General features: G+C 48.0%; 1 protein-coding gene across 2 annotated transcripts in view; it reads left to right on the top strand.

The window, feature by feature from the left end:
* tnip2 (TNFAIP3 interacting protein 2) overlaps window positions 1–17,108 on the top strand; it is a 31,844-nt gene extending 14,736 nt beyond the window's left edge. Inside the window, exons 3-6 of one of the 2 annotated variants that reach the window (XM_067982421.1) lie at window positions 1,186–1,266; window positions 3,115–3,447; window positions 10,528–10,647; window positions 12,251–17,108. In XM_067982421.1, the coding sequence (XP_067838522.1) occupies window positions 1,186–1,266; window positions 3,115–3,447; window positions 10,528–10,647; window positions 12,251–12,523 (807 nt within the window). In that variant the 3' untranslated portion in view covers window positions 12,524–17,108. Of the gene's footprint in view, window positions 1–1,185; window positions 1,267–3,114; window positions 3,448–10,527; window positions 10,648–12,247 lie in introns of both variants that reach the window. The other variant, XM_067982420.1, reaches the window with a different exon arrangement.
* The last annotated feature ends 1,267 nt before the right edge of the window (window positions 17,109–18,375 follow it).

Here is an 18,375-nt window from a genome sequence, read left to right as displayed (position 1 = left end):
ATGAGCCCTAAAAATAAGTTCAACATAAAGAAATCGAATAGTTCCAGGAGTATCTCAACGGAGTTGCAACTCTAATAAAATGGAAATGAGATTCCACTTGATCTGCTCCCTGTCAAGTGGCCGTCCCACCCAGAAATTAGTTGATTTACAATAACTGGAAACTAGCATTTATATTTAACATTTAAAATATAATCTTGAGGTGTTAAGTGGAGGAGAATAACCGAGGATGAATAGGGGAGATCAGAGAGGCCTGGTCAAATAGGTAGGTTTAGAGAGGACCGTGTCAAAGTGGGGAGAGGGAGGGAGGGAGAAAGCACAAACGGTGGGGCTTGGGGAGGGTGTTAGAGAGTGGGGCCTAGGCAGCTGAAGGGTCTCTCGCCAGCGTGGGACTGAGGCAGGATTTAGCATTGATATAAACTATTAACAATAGTGTGACCAGAAATTACTGGGGACTAAGAGGAGGGAGAAAGAGAGGAGATGCCATGCAATGGAGGGAGAGACAGGAGTGTGTACACGTACGTACACACACGAGATACAATGACGCCCAGTGCTAAGTTTAGTTCAGATTAAGCCATTTTTACAACTCTTTAAGCAGTACTACAACTGGGGTTGCCAACTCTGGTTGGACATATTCCTGGGGGTTTCATCACATGACCTCCTGCCACCAACACTCCCGCCATTGGTCGCCCAACATATCCATCCTCACAGTGCTCCGCCTTCCTACACCAATCGGAATGTGAATAGACTCATTCATTCCCCGATTGGATGATTCTTCACTCTGTCAGACAGCCTTTTTCCCCCATGTCTGATATTTTTATAACTTAATAAACAAAAGCGTTCAGAGAAAATTAAACAAAAAAACAATTTTTTAATGCCCTCATGATTTTTTTCTCCTGGTTTTTTGTTCCCAGCAAGTATCCAGGAGATTAATCTTTAATTCCTGGAGACTCCAGGGCAATCCTGGAGACTCCAGGGCAACCCCTAACGACCACACATTCTCTCTGGCCAAATCACTCGCCTTAAGCTACAGGTTCTCCGCGAGCATTGCCGTGAGAAAGCAGAAGAATAACGTCTCACCGTCTTTCCATAGTGACGATGCCAGTTAGGTAAAGGTTCAGGACCTAATTCTTTTATGGTACGAAAGCAGCAAACAAACGCCTCACAGCGTATCCTTGCTCTCAACAGCTACGTCAAGTGGATTCACCCGAGCCCAACACGTGCAGACTGGAGGAGGAGAACAGAGCTCTCAAACAGAAAGTCATTTACGTAAGTAGGTTCAACGTGTTCCCTTCACCCTGTGGTGAATGGGGCCTCGTGTGTTTTTTTTGTGTGTTTTAAAATTCTCATCCTTATTTTCAAAATCCCTCTGTGGCCTCGCCCCTCCCTATCTCTGTAACCTTCTCCAGCCCTGCGACCCTCCGAGATTTCTGCGCTCTTCCAATTCTGGCCTCTTGCGCATCCCCTGATTTTCATCGCTCCACCATTGGCGGCCGTGCCTTCAGCTGCCTGGGCCCTAAGCTCTGGAATTCCCTCCCTAAATGTCTCCAGCTCTCTACCTCTCTCCTCCTTTAAGACGCTCCTTAAGACCTACCTCTTTGACCAAGCTTTTGGTCACCTGTCCTAATATCTCCTTATGTGGCTCGGTATCAAATTTTGTTTTGCTAACGCTCCTATGAAGCGCCTTGGGATATTTTTACTACGTTAAAGGCGCTATATAAATGCAAGCTGTTGTCTGAACCTGGAGCTGAAATGTTGCTACTACACGGACTTGAAAAGCTCCCGAGCCTGTGGGTGGAACTTAATACTTGGGAAGGTTTGCAGCCGAGCCTGGATTGGCTCGCAGTTGGGCTGTTTCCCAACTAGGAATGTCAACTGCAGCCACAGACTTTCCCAAAAACTCCAGGTTCCCCGATGGTTTTTAAGTTCTAGGCAGCGATGGCGTGTGCAGGTCTAAAGCCTGCTTATATGATGAGTGACATCACTTGTGTATATTGAGCCATTTTTGGAGGCCTTCCCCCAATAGCTCAGCTGCTTAAAGCTGTGAGTCACTTGAAATATACCGACTAGGAAGGCCCCTAGGCTTGTGCTGGGTTATCTGACCTCAGCCGGGCTGGAAATTGGTTTGAGTGCCCCCAGGTTAGGGAGGGGCGAATCGGCCAGGGTTCCTGATCCTGTGGCCCTTGTCCAGCTCAGCCTTGCTGACCCCCCCCCCCCCCCCCCCATCTCCCCTTCCCCCTTTTTCTCCATTGACCAAGCTGAAGCTCCCTGTCTAGGCGTTCACATGAAGAAGAGACACATGGACAAAGTATTGGGAGAGCCACCACAGCCTGTGGAACTGTAACCCCAGGAAGGAGGGGTGGGAATGGGAGTAAATTGGCAGGAATGAAAGGGAGGATAAGCCAATTTTGGAAAGAATATTGATAAAGGGGGGAACATGCTCATTTAAAAAATTGTTATTTTTCTATTTGTTCTTGAGATGTGGCCATCGTTTGTTGCCCTAAGAAGGTGGTGGTCGGCCTTCTTCGTTGTGGCGATTTGTATTTTTTTTAAACAGTGGACTGTCCAGGTCACTTCAGAGGGCACTAAGCCACATAGTGTGCGGGGCTGGAGTCAAGTGCAGACCAGGGGTGGCATGTTCCCTTCCCCCGAAAGGGCAATAGTCAACCAGTTTGGGTTTTTTTATTATTCATTCTGGGGATGTGGGCGTCGCTGGTGAGGCCGGCATTTATTGCCCATCCCTAATTGCCCTTGAGAAGGTGGTGGTGAGCCGCCTTCTTGAACCGCTGCAGTCCGTGTGGTGAAGGTTCTCCCACAGTGCTGTTAGGTAGGGAGTTCCAGGATTTTGACCCAGTGACGATGATGGAACGGCCGATTATATGTCCAAGTCGGGATGGTGTGTGACTTGATGGGGATCTTGGAGGTGACGGTGTCCCCGGGCAAACTGTTGCCCTCGTCCTTCTCGGGGATTGGAGTTCGCGGATTTGGGAATTGCTGCCTGAAGGACAATAGCAAAGTCCAATACCGTATCCACGTCACGGATTGGGCCAAGCCATCGTGTGAGGCAAGGAGCCGCCAATCCCTTTGACATTTCCTTGCTCTTTATTTCCCTCGCAGGTGGAAGAACTTAACACCAAGTGGCAGAAGTACGACATCAGCCGGGAGGAGTACGTCAAAAGGCTCCACCATGAGCTGAAGGGCCTGCGGTCTGGGGTTGACCAGCCGGCCGGCTTCCCTCCCCCTCAGGCTGACGCGGACATCCTGCACCAGGAGATCCTGCGGCTCAACCGGCTGCTGCAGGAGAAGATACAGGACTGCGGCCGCCTGGCGGGGTACAGGGATGGGCTGGAGAAGGAGAGGGCGACAGCACAGCAACTACGCAAGGAGCTGGAAAGTGCGCGGGCAGCTGGAGGGGCAGCTCGAGAAAGAATGCAGATGCTGGAGCAACAGGTACTAAAAGAAAGAGATTTGTGTTTCTATCGCGCTGTTCACCATCTCAGGACATCCCAAAGAGCCAATGACGCACATCTTTTGACGTGCAGTCACTGTTGTAATGTAGCAGCCAGTTTGCGCACAGCAAGATCCCAGCAATGTGATAAATGACCAGATAATTTTTTTTTTAGTGATGTTGGCTGAGGGATAAATATTGGCCCAGGAAACCATCAAAGATTTGTTTACGTACACCCCCTGGTCTCTCTGTTCCTGCACCCCCTTCAAAATTGTACCATTCAGTTTATATTTCCCCACCCTGTAACCACACCATCTTCTGGGAGAGGCAAAAAAAAAAACCCAGCAGCCAATTCAAGAGAAACTCCGGGAAATTGCTCTCCGACTCCCTAAGGCTCCAGGAGATGTTGGCGGGCCATGACTCATCGCAGTCACAACTAGCTAGTGACTGGAAATGTTCTCCTCTGTCGGGCAAGTTCCCTTTTTTTCAAAAGGACTGAATTGACTCACCGCACATCTTGGCAGTTTGTTCATTGACTCTGTGTGAAAAGAAATACTTTGAGCCTTCGAATCGGAGTCTTTCCCTACAGGTATTACAGCCATGCTCTCTAGCCCCGCCCCCTACCATCCCTCACCAATCTCAAACAGTCTATCCCAACAGACTCTGTCCAATCCCTTCAACGACAACAACTACTTGCATTCATATAGTGCCTTTATCATAGTAAAACATCCCAAGGCCGAGCCACATGGGGAGGTATTAGGACAAGTGACCAAAAGCTTGGTCAAAGAGGTAGGTTTTAAGGAGCGCCTTAAAGGAGGAGAGAGAGGCGGAGAGAGGTTTAGGGAGGGAATTCCAGCGCTTAGGACCTGGGCAGCTGAAGGCACGGCCGCCGACGGTGGAGCGATTAATAAATCAGGGATGCGCGTGAGGCCAGAATTGGAGGAGTGCAGCGATCTCGGAGGGTTGTAGGGCTGGAGGAGGTTGCAGAGATTTTAAAACCTCAATCATATCTGCTCTAAGCCTGCATTTCTCCAAAAGTGAATAGGCTTATAGTCATAGAATCATAGTATGGTACAGCACTGAAAGAGGCCCTTTGGCCCATTGTGTCTGTGCTGGATCTTTGAAAGAGCTATCCAATTAGTCCCATTCCCCTGCTCTTTCCCCGTAGTCCTGTAAATTTTTTCCCTTTGAGTATTTATCCAGTTCCCTTTTGAAAGTTGTTATTAAATCTGCTTCCACCGCCCTTTCAGGCCGTGCATTCCAGATCATAACTCACTGTGTGACATTCTTTTTCCTCGTGTCGCCCCCTGGTTCTTCTGTCAATTATCTTAAATCTGTGTCCTCTGGTTACCAATACTTCTACCACTGGGAACAGTTTCTCCTTATTTACTCTGTCAAAACCGTTCATGACTTTGAACGCCTCTATCAAATCTTTCCTTAACCTTCTTTGCTCCAAGGAGAACAACCCCAGCTTCTCCATGTAACTGAAGTCCTCCATCCCTGGTACCATTCTGTCAAATCTCCCCTGCACCCTCTCTAAGGCCTTGACATCCTTCCTGGACACAGTACTCCAGCTGGGACCTAATCAGCGTTAACTAAGAATTATTAACCCCCTGGGCTCCAGCCCCTGCAACCCCTCCAGAATCTTAATATCTTTCACCATGTATGGGGACCAAAACTGGACACTGCACCAGAGACAGGTATAGCCTAATTGTAGTGCTCTTCATTTTGTATTCAGTGGTCCTGACAATCTAACCTACAACCCTACTTGCTTTTCCTGTAGCCACCAACTTTAACCAGTGACCCAAGTATTACCCTCAGGTCTCATTCCCGAAAGGGATCTCAAGGCAATCATCTCATTCAGGGGTTCGGAGATCTTTGTTATCCCACAATAGGATTATGGCTAACTTATAGCTTTCCATTTTTTTTTTATGCCAGCATGAGACAACTTGGCAGATGTCCACGGGCAGCCCAGGGCGGGGAGGCAGGTCCTGGGGAGCGCAGTCTGGGGAGGGGGCAGGTCCTGGGGAGCGCAGTCTGGGGAGGGGGCAGGTCCTGGGGAGCGCAGTCCGGGGAGGGGGCAGATCCTGTGGAGCGCAGTCCGGGGAGGGGGCAGATCCTGGGGAGCGCAGTCCGGGGAGGGGGCAGATCCTGGGGAGCGCAGTCCGGGGAGGGGGCAGGTCCTGGGGAGCGCAGTCCGGGGAGGGGGCAGATCCTGGGGAGCGCAGTCCGGGGAGGGGGCAGATCCTGGGGAGCGCAGTCCGGGGAGGGGGAAGATCCTGGGGAGCGCAGTCCGGGGAGGGGGCAGGGCCTGGGAAGCGCAGTCGGTTGGGGGGGTGGGGGCAGGTCCTGGGGAGCGCAGTCGGGGGGGGGTGGTGGTCATGGGATTGCGCTCTGGGCCTGGCCCTTCCTTGCTCTGCACAAAAGAATCAATGATTGCAACGTAATCGCTGCACCATTACCAAGAGGCAATGAATAATTAATTAAGGAGGAACAATACATAGGAAATGATAGAAAACTATATCATAGCATTAAACACACACGGGTGAAATGTAGGATTATTTTGTCAGTAACACAGCAGGAAGTATGTGTAGAAATATTGGGAATGTGGCCACGGAGTTTCCTGCAGTCAGTGTCTGAAGTGAAATCCTGAGCCACTTCTTTCTGAATGAGAGAATCTTCAATTTGAGACATGACGTGTGGTCAGTGTAACATGCTCGGGAGGAACAGGTGAGTTTGGACCTGTGTTTCCCAAAGCTCTCCACCTCTGGGGGTTTTCCTCACCTCATGTCTGGGTCTGTTGTAGACTCATTGATAGAGATTGATTGCTGTGATTAGTCAACAACTCCATTATCGTTGAATCATGCGATTACCAGGATGGTCGAAGGCAAACTAGATGGAGCTTGGTCTTTTTTCATCTGGTAATTCCTATGTTCAATCACACATTTAAGAAAGGAGTTGTATTTATATATCACCTTTCATGACCTCAGGATGTCCCAAAGCACTTTACAGCCAATTAAGTACTTTTGAAGTAATCACTGTTGTAAAGTGCAAGGAGCTCATGGACTTCTTTGTCACTAAGATTGGGATCATCCGTTCAGCTGCCTCTGCCGTTTCCCTCCCCTCCCTTCCCTTCCCTTAGCCCACCAAGCCAAACTTCCCCTACGGGTTCCCCTCTGCTCTAGCCCTGAACTCTCAACTTTCTCTCCTGTCTCCCCTCATGCCCTCTCCGAGCTCATCTTGACCATGAGACCCACGTCCTGCTCCCTCGACCCTATTCCCACTAAACTGCGGACCACCCACCTTCCCCTCCTGGCCCCCATGTTAGCCGATATTTTTAACGGTTCCCTCTTCTCGGGTACTGTCTCCCTCCCCTTCAAATCTGCTGTTATCAACCCCCCCCCCCCCCCCCCCCCTCAAAAAACCCACCCTTGACCCCTCTGTTCTTGCAAACTACCACCCCATCTCCAACCTCCCTTTCCTCTCCAAAGTCTTTGACCGTGTTGTCACCTCCCAAATCCATGCCCATCTTTGTCACAACTCCATTTTGAATCTCTCCAATCAGGTTTCTGCCCCTGCCACAGTACTGAAACGGCCCTTATCAAAGTCATATGATATCCTGTGTGACTGTGACCATGGTAAACTAAACCTCCTCATCGTTCTCCACCTGTCTGTAGCCTTTGACACAGTTGACCACACCGTCCTCCTCCAATGCCTCTCCTCCGTCGTCCAGCTGGGTGGGACTGCCCTCGCCTGGTTCCATTCTTATCTATCCAGTCGTAGCCAGAGAATCACCTGCAATGGCTTCTCTTCCCGCTCCCGCACCGTTACCTCTGGAGTCCCCCAAGGAGCTATGCTTGGCCCCCTCCTGTTTCTCATCTACATGTCGCCCCTCGGTGACAACATCCGAAAACACGACGTCAGGTTCCACATGTACGCTGACGGCACCCATTTCTACCGCACCACCATGACCACCTCCCTCGACCCTTCCACTGTCTCACATTTGCCACATTGCTTGTCCGACATCCAGTACTGGATGAGCAAAAATTTCCTTCAACTACATATTGGGAAGACCGAGGCCATTGTCTTCGGTCCCCGCTGCAAACTCCATTCCCCGGCCACCGACTCCATCCCTCTCCCTGGCCACTGTCTGAGGCTGAACCAGACCGGTCGCAACCTTGGCGTCCTATCTGACCCTGAGATGAGCTTCCGACCACATATCCGCTCCATCACCAAGACCGCCCACTTCCACCTCCGTAACATCGCCCGTCTCCGCCCCTGCCTCAGCTCACCTGCTGAAACCCTCATTCATGCATTTGTTACCTGGCTGGCCACCCATCTTCCACCCTCCATGAACTTGAGCTCATCCAAAACTCTGCTGCCCGTATCCTAACTCGCACCAAGTCCCATTTTCCCATTACCTCTGTGCTCGCTGTCCTCACGGTCCAGGAACGCCTCGATTTTTAAAATCCTCATCCTTGTTTTCAAATCCCTCCCTGGCCTCGCCCCTCCCTATCTCTGCGCTTCTCCAAATCTTGCCCCTTGAGCAGCCCCGATTTTCTTCGCTCTACCATTGGCGGCCGTGCCTTCAGCTGCCTAGGCCCTAAGCTCTGGAATTCCCTCCCTAAACCTCTCCGCCTCTCTAAGACGCTCTTTAAAACCTACCTCTTTAGCCAAGCTTTTGGTTATCTGTCCTTATGTGGCTCAGTGTGAAATTTTGTTTGATAATCGCTCCTGTGAAGCGCTTTGGGATGTTTTACTATGTTAAAGGCGCTATATAAATGCAAGTTGTTGTTGTAAAGTAGGAAACGTGGCAGCCAATTTGTGCACAGCAAGGTCCCACAAACAGAAATGTGTAATGACCAGATAATCTGTTTTAGTGATGTTGGATATATATTGGCCCATGACATCAGGGAGAACTGTTCTTCGAAATAGCGGCCATGGAATCTTTTACGTCCACCTGTGAGTCATCTTCTATAGATTATGGAACAGTTCCTGCAGATTGGAGGGTGGCAAATGTAACCCCATTTTTAGAAAAGGAGAGAGAGAAAACAGGGAACTACAGACCGGTTAGCCGTTATCAGTAGTAGGGAAAATGCAAGAGTCTATTATAAAGGATGTGATAACAGGACACTTAGAAAATATCAACGGGATTAGACAAAGTCAACATAGATTTATGAAGGGGAAATCCAGTTTGACAAACCTACTGGAGTTTTTTGAGGATGTAACTGGTAGAATAGATGAGGGAGAACCAGTGGATGTGGTTTATTTAGATTTTCAGAAGGCCTTTGATAAAGTCCCACATAAGAGGTTAGTGTGCAAAATTAAAGCACATGGGATTGGTGGTAATATACTGGCATGGATTGAAAATTGGTTAACAGACAGGAAACAGAGAGTAGGAATAAATGGGTCCTTTTCGGGGTGGCAGGCAGTGACTAGTGGGGTACCACAGGGATCAGTGCTTGGGCCCCAGCTATTCACAATATATATCAATGATTTGGATTAGGGAACCAAATGTAATATTTCCAAGTTTGCTGACGACACAAAACTAGGTGGGATTGTGAGTTGTGAGGAGGATGCAAAGAGGCTTCAAGGCAATTTAGACAAGTTGAGTGAGTGGGCAAATACATGGCAGATGCAGTATAATGTGGATAAATATGAAGTTATCCACTTTGGTTGTAAAAACAGAAAGGCAGAGTGTTATTTAAATGGTGATAGATTGGGAAATGTTGATGTACAAAGGGACCTGGGTGCCCTTGTACACCAGTCACTGAAAGCAAACATGCAGGTGCAGCAAGCAGTTAGGAAGGCAAATGGTATGTTGGCCTTCATTGCAAGAGGATTTGAGTATAGGAGCAAGGACGTCTTACTGCAGTTATACAGGGCCTTGGTGAGACCACACCTGGAGTATTATGTGCAGTTTTGGTCTCCTTACCTAAGGAAGGATATACTTGCCATAGAGGGAGTGCAGCAAAGGTTCACCAGACTGATTCCTGGGAAGGCAGGACTGTCTTATGAGGAGAGATTGGGGTCGACCAGGCCTGTATTCACTCCAGTTTAGAAGAATGAGAGGGGATCTCATTGAAACATATAAAATTCTGACAGGGCGAGACAGACTGGATGCAGGGAGGATGTTTCCCCTGGCTGAGGGGTCACAGTCTCAGGATACGGGGTAGGACATTTAGGACTGAGATGAGGAGAAGTTTCTTCACTCAGAGGGTGGTGAACCTGTGGAATTCTGTACCACAGATGGCTGTGGAGGCCAAGTCACTGAATATATTTAAGAAGGAGCTAGATAGATTTCTAGACACAAAAGACATCAAGGGGTATGGGGAGAGAGCGGGAATATGGTATTGAGATAGTGGATCAGTCATGATCATATTGAATGATATGATATTCCATTCAATGGCAGAGCAGGCTCGAAGGGCCGAATGGCCTACTCGTGCTCGTGCTTTCTATGAGAGTGTAGACGGGACCTTGGTTTAACATTTCATCCGAAAGGTGGCTCCTCCGACAGTGCAGCACTCCCTCAGTGCTGCAGTGAAGTGTCATCCTGGATTATGTGCGCGAGTCTCTGGAGTGGGACTTGAACCCACGACCTTCTGACTCGGAGGCGAGAGTGCTGCCCACTGAGCCACGGCTGACACGATTTATGATGCTGTTAATGACCACGGCAACTCTAAACCCGAGAATCTCATACTTGGAGAAGTGGGAGAGGAGAGGGGAGAATAGCTTCGTGTTTTCCACTTTTTTTTTTCCTAATGTACCAGCCAGCGAACTGGAATAGTAGAAATAAACCCAGAAAATACTGAAGTACACACCAGACCCATCATCATCCGAAACAAGAGCTGAGAGGTTTCTGTTCATTGCTGGGATCCTCATAGGGATGTGTGACCCTGGAGATCTGATCGGCCTCTGCTGAAACTGGTCCTTTCTCCCTCAGATGCTGACGGACTTGCATTTTCCTGCCGGCATTTTCCCATCTTGTTTCTCTGTTGAGGTTTTTACCGTTCATGTGCTTTCTCCTCCCCGTCCCTCTGCCAATCTGTACCTTTTTTTAAACAAAATTGCATTGGTTCCAGGTCCTGGTCTACAAGGACGATTTCAAATCGGAACGGCAAGACCGGGAGCGGGCTCAGAGCAGGATTCAGGAGCTGGAGGAAGACTTGGCTCGTCTGAAGTTGCAGTTGCCGAGGAAACAGGTAAACAAACACACAAAAAAATCACACGGCGTGAGAGCAGTTAGCGTACGGCAGCTCTCCGCACTGTGATTCGGTGTCATCTGTGGCTCAGAGGGTAGCAGTCTCGCCTCTGAGCCAGAAGGTATTGGGTTCGAGTCCCAATCCAGAGACTTAAGCACATAATGCAGGCTGACACTCCCAGTGCAGTACTGAGGCCCCGTCTGCCCTCTCAGGCGGACGTAAAAGATCGCGAGGCCGCTATTTCGAAGAGCAGGGGAGTTCTCCCCGCTGTCCTGGGGCTAATATTTATCCCTCAACCAACATCACTAAAACAGATTATCTGGTCATTATCACATTGCTGTTTGTGGGACTGCCGCGTTTCCTACATTACAACAGTGACTATGCTTTTTTTAAAAAAAAAAGGTACATCATTGTCTGTACAGCGCTTCGGGACGTCCGGCCAGGACGACAAAGGCGTTTTATAAATGCACGTTTTTTCTTTGTTTATTGATTCGTGCTAATCCTTGGCAGAAGCCAAACAGAGGCAGGAATTCAAAACACTCTGTCTGTTTGGACGTGTGTGGAATTCCCCAGCACGTGACCAGCTTTCAGTTCCTTATTTTTTTTAAAAAATCCAAAGTTCTGTTGTTATTCTTCATTTTATTTTCTCCTTTCTCCCCTCCTCCTCTCCTTGTCCCCACGTGTGCCAGTCACCCTCCAGTACGTTGCCCAAAGGGCCGATCGTACAAGGGTCTAGACAGCGAGCGCCTTCTGGGAAGGGATCTTCCAGCTGAACCTGGTCATTTCCTGTTTGTGGGATCTTGCTGTGCGCAAATTGACTGCTGCGTTTCCTAAATTGCAACAGTGGCCACATTTCAAAAATACTTAGTTGGCTGTAAAGCGCTTTGCGATGTCCTGAGGTCGTGGAAGGCGCGATATAAATGCAAGTCTGTCGTCTTTTTCTGATCATCATCGTTCTTCCCTTGGCCAACACCAACAAAGTCACATTTCACTGCTCGCTCCTCTGAGAGGGGTGGAGTAGCCTGGTGGTTATCGTACTGGGATCGCAACCTAGAGCTCACAAGTTCAAATCCCACCGTGGCAAGTTGTGAAATTGAATTCACCCTTTGGAGGGGGGGGAATGCCCACAATCATTGTGTGAACCCAAAGGGGAACTTGCCCCTCCCACCCTACCCTGGTCTGTCCTACCTGTGACTCTAAGTCCCACACTACGCCATTGACTCTTAATGTCCTCAGGTCAGATAGAGATGGGCAACCCACATCACTAAAACAGATTATCTGGTCATTATCTCATTGCTGTTTGTGGGATCTTGCTGTGTACAAATTGGCTGCCACATTTCCTACATCACAACAGTGACTGCACTTCAAAAAAGTATTTCACTGGCTGTAAAGCGCTTTGGGTCCTCTTGAGGTGGTGAAAGGCGATATATAAATGCGAATTCATTTTTTTAATGCTGCCTTGCCAGTGTCACCCACGTCCCAAGAGTAATAAAAAAAAAACCTTACTGTTTGTGGGATCTTGCTGTGCCTTTGCATTTGACCACATCAACAAATTGGATCTGTTTTGAGGAGATGCGATAATTACGCCTTCACTTTTCAGGAGCACCGGGATCCGACTGCCCATCGCCACGGCAACATGAGCGCCTACCACCTGGAGTCGTGCCCGGCGGAGCCGCTGCTCGGCAACAGCAGCACGGAGCAGCCGGCGGTGTCTGGCCGAGCGGGTAACTCGCCGGAGATCTCCCGGCCGCACAGCAGGAGTTCAGGAGCCGAGGCGAGGCAGCAAGGATTTCTGCAGTGCCCCAAGTGCCTGAGGCTCTTCAACGACGAGGTCAGCGACGAGTGCCTGAGGCACATCTCTGAATGCTGCCAATGAAACCGACCGACTCTTGGTAAACTACTGACCACCACCAGCAAACCGGTGACGGCCAGGGCTCCTCTATAAGCCTTTCCATCGGCTCACAGCAACCAGCTCACCTCTTGGATTGAAGGACCCTGTAGAGCAGGGCTATGTTAAAACAAAACTGTTCCCAGGTACGAGAGAGACAGTGTCTAGGCTGATACTCCCAGTGCAGTACTGACGGAGTGCTGCACTGTCGGAGGTGCCGTTCTTCAGATGAGACATTAAATCAAGGCCCCATCTGCCCTCTCAGATGGATGTAAAAGATCCCACAGCCACTATTTCGAAGAAGAGCAGGGGAGTTCTCCCCGGTGTCCTGGGCCGATATTTATCCCTCAACCAACATCACTTTTAAAAAAAAGATGATCTGGTCATTATCACATTGGTGTTTGTGGGATCTTGCTGTGCGCAAATTGGCTGCTGCATTTCCTACATTACAACAGTGACTGCATTTCAAAAAGTACTTCAGTAGCTGTAAAGCGCTTTGGGACGTCCTGAGGTCACGAAAGGCGCTATATAAATGCACATCTTTTTGCAGTTTGCTTTAGGTAATGGTGCAAGATGTTAAGAAAAAAAACACCGGCCTTAAACAATCCTTACAGAGGGATGGTAAAATCCAACTCCCTCGTTCAGCTGTTGTCACCATGATGGTTGTTGGAGCCATGAAGGAAGTCACAGCACTGGCACTGCCTGGATATGTAGAGTGGGTTACTCAGAGCTGAACAATATCGCTGTTCTTCAAAACATGGAACTGGAGAGAGGGGGGCACAAGGGAAGAGCCACGGGGTTTACATTGAGATATAAGGGGTGTGAGGAAGGGAGAAGAGAGACTGAGAGAAACACAGTGAAATGAAATAAAAAGAAAACACTGTACAAACAGTAGGTGATTTCTGACGTAACCGAGTGAAAGTGGTTAAGTTTTGCGAACTTATCGTGTGAGGGCGAGGTCACGGGGTGATAGTAACAGGGTAGAGTGGGGCATGAATCTAACAGAGACTGGGCAGTATCCCTTTTGATTTTAATTCTCCGTTAACGGTTGGTGCCGGTCCTCGGGCTGCTCGAATTATCGGTGTGGGGCTCGTAGTGATTGCTAAATGAAAATAGGCCGAGGTCCGTCCTGGTAGTCACGTGATCCAACGATAATGGAGTTGTTGACTAAACATAGCAATCAATGAGTCTACAACAGACCCAGACATGAGGTGAGGAAACCCCCCCCCAAGTGGTGGAGAGCTTTGGGAAACATAGGTCCAGGGTCACCCATTCCTCCCGAGCATGTTGCACTCATCACGTGTCATGTCTCAAATTACTCACATACAGTGTCCCAAAGTGTTATTTTCTGAGATGAGCACCTCCCATTGTTTCTGACACACGGCCCTCAGTGTGAATTTGACTTGCCGTACCTTACCTTTCCCCGGGGAAGATCGCACAGTGGCTGAACTTTAGTTCCGTGGAGAGAATGGTGAAATGCTGCTGGAGCCGGGAAGCTGTGACACTGCGGGAATGGGCAACAGGGTCGAGCGCAGGCAGAACCGGGAGCCAGCCGTCCAGTGCCACACACTCCGGGACTATCGTAGAACCGCGATTACCTTACCAGTGCCATCCTAAATTAACGTGTCTCACATCGAAGAGCATAGGCGTGCAAACGTGACCCTTGTTTTTTTTTAAATAAAAATGCGTAACTCTAAACAAATATATTGGGGCAATCCCACAATGCAAAATGCATAATCCAAGATCTTTGATCTTAACATGATATTTATTCAGCTATTTAAACAAGTCTTTAGTATTTTTGCACTGGGTTGGGTTTATGGCTCGTTGAAAACTAGTGTTGTCTTAGGCTGGTAATCATAGGTGAGCCTGTTTCCCTCCCCTTAACCTTAAACCGTACTCTACCTGTACTTATCATCAAATGTGTGATTGCGATGGGAGATTCTTGCTGTCTGAAGTGTGAAACCCCTCCGAGAGCAATCAGTCCCCTTCACAACTTGGTCAATCTTCTGATGTCGCTAAAGGCCTTTGCTTCAGAATACCTGTCTCCTGTGTGCGTCGGCTCCAGTTCGAGCAGTCCCTCAACTGTTCCAACGGACCGAGTAGTGGGCCTCTCGCACCCCGCTGCATTGTGGGGGTAAACCGTGCCGAAAGTGTAGGTTTGACAAAGATTGTTGACGTTGACTTTGGGCTTTAACTGCACACAGGGGATCTCTTTGACGACAGTGGGTACCTGACTCTCCCTGTACATCAGCAACAGTTCCTTTTTCTGTAACTCTGCAGCGATTGTGCGTGGGATTCCGAGTACTGAGGTTGGAGATAAGGTCCTAGTCTCCGAGCAGAGTTCCTGTTCTTGACTCTGTGGCGTGTAGCATAGGTCACTGTTTTCAACATTCAAGCCCTTCCCCAAGGAGGTATATATTTCATAGGAACAGGAGGAGGCCATTCAACTCCATTTAACCACCTTTGATCCATATCTCTTCATACCCCTTACCCAACAAAGATCTAGTGATCTCAGTCTTGAAAGCTCCAATTGTCCCCCAGCATCCACAGCCTTTTCAGAGGAGAGAGTTCCAGATTTCAACTACCCTTTATGTGAAGACGTGCGTCCTGATTTCATTACTGAAGATCAAAAGGGAATTAGATAAATACTTGAAGGGAAAAAATTTACAGAACTATGGAGAAAGAGCAGGGGAATGGGGCTAATTGGATAGCTCTTTCAAAGAGCCAGCACAGGCACAATGGGCTGAATGGCCATCTCCTGTGCTGCACCTACTATGATACTATGTCCCCATGTTCTTGATTTCCCCACTAGAGGAAATAATTTCTCCGTATCTACCCTATCAAGTCCTCTAATATTTTAAACCTGGATGACATCACCCCTCAATCTTTTCTCCAGGGAATACAAGCCTGGTCAATACAACCTGTCCTCATAATTTAACCCTTTTATAGCCCCAGTATCATTCTGGTGAATCTGCGCTGCACCCCCTCCAAGGCCAATATATGTTTCCTGAGGTGCAATGCCCAGAACTGAACTCTGTATCTCCAGATGGGGTTTGACCAAGGCTCTGTATAAATGAAGCATCACTTCCTTCCCATTGTAATCCAGCCCCCTTGTTTTTAACGTTCCTCTTCTCTAGGACAACTGCCCGAGATCGCAGGCTGGCACAATCGCCACCCAGGCGATGTAGAGACTTTGAAGAGTATATTTTCTTCTTTTTGTTTCTTTTTCTCTCCCTGGGATGGTGAGCTCGTCTGGGCTCTTGGTGCCCTAGTGTTGGAAGGTGGTATTCCCTATCCCCATCCCCCCTCTAGTTGGCAGTTGAGTGCCCAGTTATCAGATCTGTGACTAGAATTTTCTGCACAGTTTCAGTTCAGGTCACAAAACGGATCATCGGTTGAAGTTTAATTTATTTTGATGTTTGCCCAGGCGGGAATAAAACAGATAACCCGCTCCCTACCCACTGGTCACTCGATGAGGTTTTCAAGAAACAGGGGTATACATTCGATCGTTATACGTTTTGACAAAGGAATTAAGGGATATGGGGAAAAAAGCGGGAACAGGGTACTGAGTTAGACGATCAGCCATGATCATTTTGAATGGCGGAGCAGGCCCGAAGGGCCGAATGGCCTACTCTTGCTCCTAATTTCTATGATCCTTGGCCTAAACCGAGTTTGCTGATTTTCATTTGAAGCACGGGTAAGAGGGAATGCCTACAATGGCCCACCATACAAGTTGTTACGTTTTACCCTGAAAGGGGGGGTGGTGGAAGCAGATTCAATGGTAACTTTCAAAAGGGGAATTGGATAAATACTTGAAGGGGAAAAAAACTTGCAGGTCTATGGGAAAAGCTCAGGGCGGGGTGGGGGGACTAATTGGATAGCTCAAAGATCCAGCACTGGCTCTAGATGGGCCGAACGGTGGCCTCCTGTGCTGTATGATTCTATGATATCCTATGATGGCCAAGGTTTGCCACTCCTGCTCGCTACACAATGACCCCGGCTTGACAATGTGGGAACCAGGTGAGGAGAATATTCAACTCCCTGAGCTCCCAGCACAGTCCGATAACTCAGCACTCACTCCCTAGGCTCACACAGGAAGACTGTCCACCCTAGACAAAGTACTGGAGGGCAACTGGGGACCGCACCCACAGCAAGAAGTGGATGCCTTCAGGAGAGGAGCAGGGGGAAGGGAGGTAGAAAAATACTTTATAAGAATCCTGGCAATTCCAAACTTGTTGCCAGGATTTTACTTTTTAAAAAAAAACACAAAAGAGTGGACCATTTAAGAGCAAAATGGTTCTTACTCTAGTCTTAACACAGTCAACAATGCAACATTGGACCACACAATGTGGGCTCCTGTGATCTTTCTATATTGCACAATCTTTCAATATTATTAGGTTTTATCTTTATTATTCTAATTTCATTACTAGTGTTGTATTATCTTCCCCCCCCCCCTCCCTTTTGTATGTTTAATTTTTCACTGAATTTTCACTTGTTGAAATTCATGCATTTTTTTGGACTAATTTTATTTGAAACTGTTAAATATGACACTGCACAGTGTTTAAATTATTTTTGTATTAAAGTCATTTTGAAAAGTTCTGTTGTGTTTTTGAAATGTTGTACCACACATGTTATCTCACCAGATCAATCCCCCCACTTCTGATTCAAAAGCAAAAAAACTGCGCATGCTGGAAATCTGAAATTTAAAAACTGAAAACGCTGGAAAACCCTCAGCAGGTCAGGCAGCATCTGTGGAGAGAGAAACAAGACATTAAACCAAGGCTTCGTCTGCCTCTTCTGGTGGACGTAAAAAAAAATCCTAAAACACTAGTTGAAGAGTTGGGCAGTTCGCCCAGCGTTTGTGGGATCTTGCTGTGCAAATCACTGCTGCATTTGCCTACATAACAACAGTGACTGCACTTCAAATATAATTGATTGGCTTTGGGATAACTTGAGGATGTGGAAGGTGCTATATAAAGTTATTTTTACATAGTATTTACAGCCTGGGAACAGCCCATTTGGCCCAACAGGTCAATATGGGTGTTTATGCCCCACACAAGCCTCCTCGTTCCCTCTTCATCTCACCCTATCAGCAAATCCTTCCTCATGTGTTTATCTAGCTTCCCCTTAAATGCATCAATGTTATTCGCCTCAACTACTTGTGGTAGCGAGTTCCACATTCTCACCGCTCTCTGAGTAAAGATGTTTCTCTTGAATTCCCTATTGGATTTATTAGTGACTATCTTATATTTATGACCTCTAGTTTTGGTCTCCCCACAAGTGGAAACATTTTCTCTACCTCTACCCTATCAAACCCTTTCATAATTTTAAAGACCTCTATCAGGTCACCTCTCAGCATTCTCTTTTTCTAGTGGAAAGAGCCCCAGCCTGTTCAGTCTTTTCTGATAGTTATAACCTCACACTTCTGGTGGTATCCTTGTAAATCTTTTTTGCACCTTCTCCGGTGCCTCTCTCTATATCGTTTTGGTAATATGGAGACCAGAACTAACACAGTGCTCCAAGTGTGGTCTAACCAAGATTCTATACAAGTTTAACATAACTTCTCTGCTTATCAATGCTAAACCTGCTTGGTTTGCACTATTTCTGGCCTTATTAACCTGTGTCGCTACTTTTAATGATTTGTGAATCTGTAGCCCTAGATCCCTTTGCTCCTCTATCCCGTTTCTGATATTTCCACAGTTCTTACACCAACCGGCCTGTGACCTCTCAGTGAAATTGCCCATTAGCACACACTGACTCGGGACTGGAATGAGGCTGAGCATAATCAATTCATGTTCCACAGCCTTGGAGTCAGACAGAGGAAGCTCTCATTCCCATCA

Source organism: Heptranchias perlo, chromosome 4 (genome assembly GCF_035084215.1).
Source record: "Heptranchias perlo isolate sHepPer1 chromosome 4, sHepPer1.hap1, whole genome shotgun sequence".
Lineage (NCBI taxonomy): Eukaryota > Metazoa > Chordata > Chondrichthyes > Hexanchiformes > Hexanchidae > Heptranchias > Heptranchias perlo.
The sequence above is the reverse complement of the archived record's forward strand: the minus strand, read 5'-3'. Positions and strand labels throughout refer to the sequence as shown.